This window comes from Cupressus sempervirens, chromosome 3, assembly GCF_028749045.1.
Source record: "Cupressus sempervirens isolate cs-2001-9-10 chromosome 3, ASM2874904v1, whole genome shotgun sequence".
Classification (NCBI taxonomy): Eukaryota; Viridiplantae; Streptophyta; class Pinopsida; order Cupressales; family Cupressaceae; genus Cupressus; species Cupressus sempervirens.
Window position 1 is genome coordinate 418,916,356 of NC_143120.1, and position 7,049 is coordinate 418,923,404.

Consider the following 7,049-nt stretch of genomic DNA (forward strand, 5'->3'; position numbering starts at 1 on the left):
GAATTCCAAAATAAATGCCAAAGGTGTATTTGGCTGACTCCAAATGTATTGTTAGGGTCTATCAGCCCTAGGTATTAAGTTTGAGTGTCTAGAACCTTGTCGAGTGGCATAAAATTGCCTATTTAAGAAACTCTCGTCCATTGTCTAAGATAGCTCTGGGTGACAGTTCATAGCTTTGTCTTGCAGATTATTGTAATGAAGGCGCCCATGTGGGTTAGTATATTGTAATTTTGAATTCTACAATATCGTATTTGCAACAATAATAAGCAGCCCATATTTTGTTCTCACAAATTGTTGTTATTTCTTTGTTTATGTTATAAGGTATTAAGGAGAGCACCCTTCATCAGTCTCCTTCACACCTATTAAAATGTTGAAGCTTTCATGGCTTCGAGGCTCAATTAAACGGCTCAAATGGAACAGTAAAGATAAGCTCATTTGCAAGAAATAATTACTTGGAATGAGATTTTTAACAATTATACATTTGATTAATTTTGAGTTTATCATTTACATGTTTTTGACATCAATCAAATTTAGGTTTCTTACCAAAAATAAAATCTATGTATTTGATGCTCTTGAAAAAATTGTAAACAAAAGAAAAAAATCTAAAAAATAACCACACTCCTCGTATTGAAGTCTGCTTTCTATCAATTTATTTTCTCAAATTAGACATACACAACATGTTACAAGGTATGAAAAGAACATATGTCAAAATTATGGTTAACTTCAAATGTTAATAAAATATGAAATAAGAAGGATGAAGTCATGAAACCAATTCCAGGATCTTGTTATGGATGTTACAAAGTTAAATTTGAAAGAATCACATTGATATCTATTTTAAGAAAAATAATTGTGTTCTATGAAAAGAATGTCACTCTTTAAAAATGATGTTTTCAACAACATATCAATTTTGTGGGAGAAAGAAAAAGTGATTCAAATCAATTCTATAAAATATATATACATATATAGCATTTAGACAAAATTCTAAAAATATTTTAATTTGTGTCATCTTCCTATTTGTAATGGTTTAGTGGCAATATGCATTTGAAAGTGAAAATTTTCTTCAAAATATACATTTTAGTGTCTATTCAAGCAAAAAAAGTGTAACCCACTATTGTGAGTTCACCTACTATCAAGACCAAAATAAGATGGCTCATTTGAAACTAATCATGACATTGAAATTTGGCCTTTTACTTTATTAATAAGTGAGAAGGTTGATGATCAATGACATCTTATTTGATGATATGTCTCACGCAATGTTGAGTATACTTACAATACTTGGTCTTATAATATACAACTTAATCATTACTATATTGCAATAGTAATAGTGTCTTGGTTTCTTTTTAGCTTGCAACTATTTAAAAAAATTGTTAGCTTGCAATTATTAATACCAATAGTAGGGCTGACAAGGTTAATGACATTCAAATCATGGGATTAAATGAACTAGCCTCCCAAAGTTTTGATCACTTGAAATTGACGGTGTTAGAGACAAATATGTAGCAAGTTGATCCCATATAGGTGATGCAATTAGACATTGGGGATGACACCTCTTCCTTAATGGGTTGGTAGCAATAGTTCAAGTTGTTTGTGCTTTTTTCCTAATTTGATTAGTATATTTGGTTCTACAAAGCTTGCTTTGGTATACAAGTGTTTAATTTGTTTAATTTATTTATCTAATTTTTTTAATTCAATGTGTCTTTTTATGTCCATACATGGACTATTGAGATGTGCTTAAATTTATTTTTTGTGTATTCTCTCTTATTATTGACTTACTAAGTTAGAACCCAATAGTTAACCTTCAAACATCGTAAACATAACATGTATGACTAGTCTTGAGTGCCTATTATCCTATTTAATGAGTAACTTAAAAAAACATTATGAATGTGTGTCACTTTAGCACTTGTGAAAGCAATATTGTTTCATGGAGGGGGACTTCTTAAAAAAATTCAATAGTTGTTGCTAAAATATTTTGAAGTTGATACTCTCATGAATTTAACAATGCAGTTCAACTTAAAAGGGTAAGTTTTAAAACTTAAGGATGTTGGTGGTCTCATGAAGAATGTCATGAGTTGAAAAAAAAAAAATAAAGGGTGTGTCCCAATGTGGTTGCTAAGATTATTTTGGCTAGGAGATATTTCTCAAAAAAATTAGCATCAATTTCACTAGTTTTTTTTATCTATAAGTACTTTTTCATACAATTGTGACAATATTTTTAAAATGGACAAGCCACATGAAGGGAAACAAATTTGTGGAGTCACATAGCATTCTTCCAATAAGCTTGTCACTCTCACATATATTTTTAATGCTTAATTTCAATTTCCAAACTATAGTCACTCCACTACAATAGGAAAATCTTCTAATTCCCTCCTTTTCTATGATTGAAAATTTGCATGCGAATATTCTGAATGTTTAAATTTAAGCACAAAATGCATTTAAATAATCACATAGAAATATGACTTTAGTATCATTTCCTTCTCTGTCTTTTCTGACCAAGTCTAAAAATATTAGATAATGACAAATGAAAACAAAAACTTGTAAAGTTTTAAGCTGATGAGTCAAGTTTTAGCCATCTGAATTTCACCTATTGACAAATAAATCTAAGATATTCCACTCATTAAAAATAGATTTTAAAATCGAAGATGTTCCACTCAATAAAAATAGAATTTGAAACCCTTTTCATAAATCTTTGAAAAATGTTAAAAAACAAACCTTTACTAAACAAAAACTTATAGTTCACAAATAGAAGGGACAAAGTTCCTCCTCAAACAGGACTCTCCGAGTCTCCACTATAAGGAGGAAACCAAATAGAAGCGGTATTGACAGGATCAAGTGAAAATATGCTGAACGTAAACAACTTAATTACATTGAGTTCACATAAAAACAAGTGACGATTGATCCTATATATTTTGAGAGATTGATAGAAAAATAAAGCACTATACAGTTGTTAACGGTTAGAAGGCATCTTTTTAACAAAGCTGAAGACATATGTCAGAAATATAGTCCAAGTAAAGCAAAGGCAAATGCTATATTAAGATCATTCAGGTAAATAGCACATTTTAGGCACAGGCGACGTTCCTAAAAGAAAGTATTTGGGATAAACCTAATCGAAACCAGAAGCAAGAGCTAATCGATTGCTTCATTTAATAGAAAGTGGAACATGAACAATCAGAATCATCAGTACCTCTTGTATATATCCACCACAACAAATTTGTCAGTGAATTGCCATCATCATGCTCCTTCAGAGCTTTTACCTTCTGCAGAGCACTGTTTTTGTCATACAAACTCTCCAATGCATATACAAATCCCTTCCATCCCTCTCCCACACCCTCTCTGCTTAATGCAGGAACAGTCCATTCAACCAACTCCTTAACATAACCAGTATCAGAGAATAAAAGTTCAGTAATGGGCAGAATCGGAAGCAATTGAATACCTAATCTGCATTCTCTCCATTCAGCAGGAGCAAACCACAGCCCACTGTCCCTCTTATTTGCCCACAAGATACTCAGAATACGATTCTCTTCCACAAATTCAGACTCATAAACATTGCTATTCAGAGGAACATGCCACCATGCCTTGGCAGACCTCATCTCCGATGCAGCCAAGGTAGAACCAATCCCAATCAAATCTGTGTCTCCGTAAACCAAACCTAATAATGCAGCAGAATAGTATGCATTCAAGGCCTCACTTGTGCTCTCCTGGTTTCTCCCATCTGCGAATTCTGTGATCCCACCCGCCCATGAATGCAGCTTCCACAGATCAAAATTCCTCAGACGAGGATACAACATCTCTTCTTCAGGATTAACGGTCATGAAATCTTTCACAATGGAATACACCTGGGGTTTGTACCTCCTGGCCCAATTGGGATCGAGCTTGGCAAGCACTGCAATTGCATAACAAAAGTAACCAAAATGGTAGTGATGATCATTGTAAACTCCTAATCCAAAATCAGCGCCCGAATCATTAGCACCGTTTGTGCTGATCAGCCCACCCCACTTGTTATCATACACAAATCCATTCCCTTCAAAAGTACCATCCAGCCAGGGTGTTATGGATTGCTCCAAAAACTCTCTTATACGAGTGATCAGGCTGTGACAATTTGTTTCCTCTGCTATCAGAGCCAACCTAGCAGCTCTGGCGATCTTCTTGCCATAGAAATAAGTAGATGTGGTTTTGATCTGATTCAGATCTGCAACATCTTGTTCCAGAGCAGAGACCACTCTATGCATTTCTCTGTGGCTCTGGAAGCCTTTGGTTGAATACCACTGTATGGATATGTGATTCTCCTCTAAAACCCATGAATCCCCAACAACACCCACCAGGTCCCCGTCAATGCTTCTATATCTGAGCTCTGAGATGACCTTATCATGCCCTGGGACTGCCATTATTTGTCTGTGTACAGTGTGGGAAAGCATCAGCAAATCCCCCCACCCTTTGGTCTTCCACTTGTAGCTAATCCTGAAGATAGAAAATCGAAAGGATAATCTGTTAGAATTGTGAAATAATAGGCCAATCTTTCCATTTCAAAAATCAAGTAATATGTGCACTATCAATTAAATAAAACCAAGGTTACATGTACTCAAATATCAGATAGATATTCAGTGGAGAGCATCATAAAGATTTCTGAATTTTTTTGGTTTATGTATCAGCTTATTGTTTGTTAAGTTTAATTTATTATCTAAACAGTTTGAAACTTCGATACAATACTGATTAGCAGTAAACTTTATCACTGTTCAAGTCAGAAGTTTATCATTTACAATATGTCATTGTTATATGATTTATAATCTTCTCTGTTGTGCATCTAAGCATTTAGCGTGTATAATTATTACAAATATATTGTAAATCTGAAACTGAAAACAATTAATTACAATTCAAATGTTATCATTGTTCTTGTTTTGAAAAACCATTCTTATAACTCATATTTTTAAATTTTTTATAAATATTAAATTGATGTACCCAAATATCCCATCCTCTATTTTAAAAAATAGTCATACCAGTACCCATTCTCATATCTTGAAATACTCAAGTACCCCCATCCCAAAGCAACCCCTAAATAAAACTAAATAAAACGAATTTGTCATTTAAGAGTATAACTGTAAGAAGCATGGTATTCGAAATCAGACTTCTTCTGAACCCCGCAGAATAATTTTTGTTTTCAACTCAGGCCAGTTTTTTTTCAAACTTCCACAAAATGAAGGTAAATCAGCAAATCTGGAAAAAAAAATCGCCAGCTCAAGGGATTTTTCTTCTTATTTTTGTGGATTTGTGGAAATTCCCCAACTGCGGTAAAAGACTCTTCTATCTAGAGACTTGTACTTTGAAGTTTTAAGGGCTCTATAGAGTTATTTGTTCCAAAGGACTTTCCATCATCATATTTGAAATTTGAAATTCTTGCGATGTAAAATAGGTTTAACTGGAGTTAATGATTATTATCATATTGGAAATTCCAGAGGCATCTCTTCTAGAACTTGGAGATTCACGAAGCGTTCAAAACATTGGATGGAAAATATGTAAGAAACACAAAAGGCAAACATGAGAGTAATTTTCAGAAATTTCAATCTCAAAAATGCACAGCTCTTTAAATTTAAAAAATCCAGCCCTCGTTCTAATCATAAACCAGATCACAGAATGCCACTTATACACCGATAAAAAATATTACTCCGTTAATACAGAAACATTTCCGAATTCCAATCAAACACAATCCTTATAATGCTCAGAGAATCTACCAAATTAAACCATAATTTATAGTAAAACCTGTTGAATTTTCCACTATAATTCAAAATTTTAGGTATAGGTTTTTTCCACCAATTTGAAATTAGCTAGGTTTAGGTTTTTCCCTTTAAATCTTGAATAAAACAAAGATAAAAAACTATGCCTGAAAGGAGCGCTGAGGTCAACATGAGAAGAGATCGGATAGCAGGTACTAAAGCGATCCAACGCCCGCTCTTTATCATCCGCAACCTGGTCGAATTTGTCAGAAAGCAAGGCCAATCTGAGCTCACCAAGGAATTCCCCTGAGACAGAAAGGTCAGAATTGAGCTTCAACGGCACAGAGCTGTAAAGAATCCATGTTTGGCCATTGTTGAACTGGATCTTGTGCTTGGTACAGCCATTGAAGGAGGAAACCTCCAAGACAGCATGTATGGTGGAGAATTTGAGGTGCCCACCTTTGACAATGCAAGTGATGTAAGGGCTTCCTCGCACCAGGGGAACCATGAGAGGACCAGGGAGCTGCAGAGTAACGCTGAGATCGTCGAAGTGGGTAATCTTGTGAGATCCCGAGGGCACGCAGGAGATGATGAGATTGGCTACGAATGCTTGGAAAATGAAGGCCGTGTTGACAGCACGGGCCGGATAGCAGACTGTAAGGGCGCCATTTTTGGATTGGACAAGGTATGGGTGAATATATTCTGGTTGGTCGCCCTTCCTTAGGGCGAAATTTTGCCAGGCGGCATTTGTGGGTAATGGGCGGGAGTGCAAATTTTGGTCGAAAAAGGGCTGTGGATCGGGTAGGGCTGTGTTAAACACAGTTGGAAAAGCAGTTTTTGTTATTGCTTGCATGGTGGAACTGGTGAAAGTCTAGGCGATTGCTTTGTTCGTTCACCTCGGAGAATTTTTAAGACATCTTTCTCCAGTCGAATTGAGACAGATTTTTATGTTCCTGTGAGAGGAATTCAGTCTGAATTTAAATGGATTCCGACCAAAGAGAACGTAGTTGCTAAGTATTCTAATGCATTGACTGAATGGGCAGGTTGCAAACGCATTTTATAAACCATCTGCCCCTGTTTGATTTAACTGGACGCGGCATTATGCATCTTTTGACTTTTAAATATTTTTTTAAAATAACAGATTTGTTTTTTTAAATGAAAAATTCATTGTGATTTTGGTATTGTTCAACGGTAAATAGTAGAAAATAACACAAAATCTGTTAAAAATCACTATATTTTCACAAATTTGAAAATTTTGTTTGACTTTCAGATATTTTTGGTATAACGAATAGTCCATGTCAATTTAATATCTCATTTAATTAAAACTTGTTTTCATTGTGATTTTCA

At 34.6% G+C, this 7,049-nt stretch overlaps 1 protein-coding gene across 1 annotated transcript; it reads right to left on the bottom strand.

Annotated features, from left to right (window-relative positions):
* Positions 1–3,003: 3,003 nt before the first annotated feature.
* On the bottom strand, positions 3,004–6,753 carry LOC149566805 (glucan endo-1,3-beta-D-glucosidase-like). Its single transcript, XM_089820130.1, has 2 exons — positions 5,870–6,753; positions 3,004–4,452 (listed from the first exon to the last, which is right to left on the bottom strand). Exons 1-2 carry the CDS (start codon positions 6,553–6,555, stop codon positions 3,138–3,140), a joined length of 2,001 nt encoding a protein of 666 aa, XP_089676256.1. The 5' UTR covers positions 6,556–6,753; the 3' UTR covers positions 3,004–3,137.
* Positions 6,754–7,049: the final 296 nt, after the last annotated feature.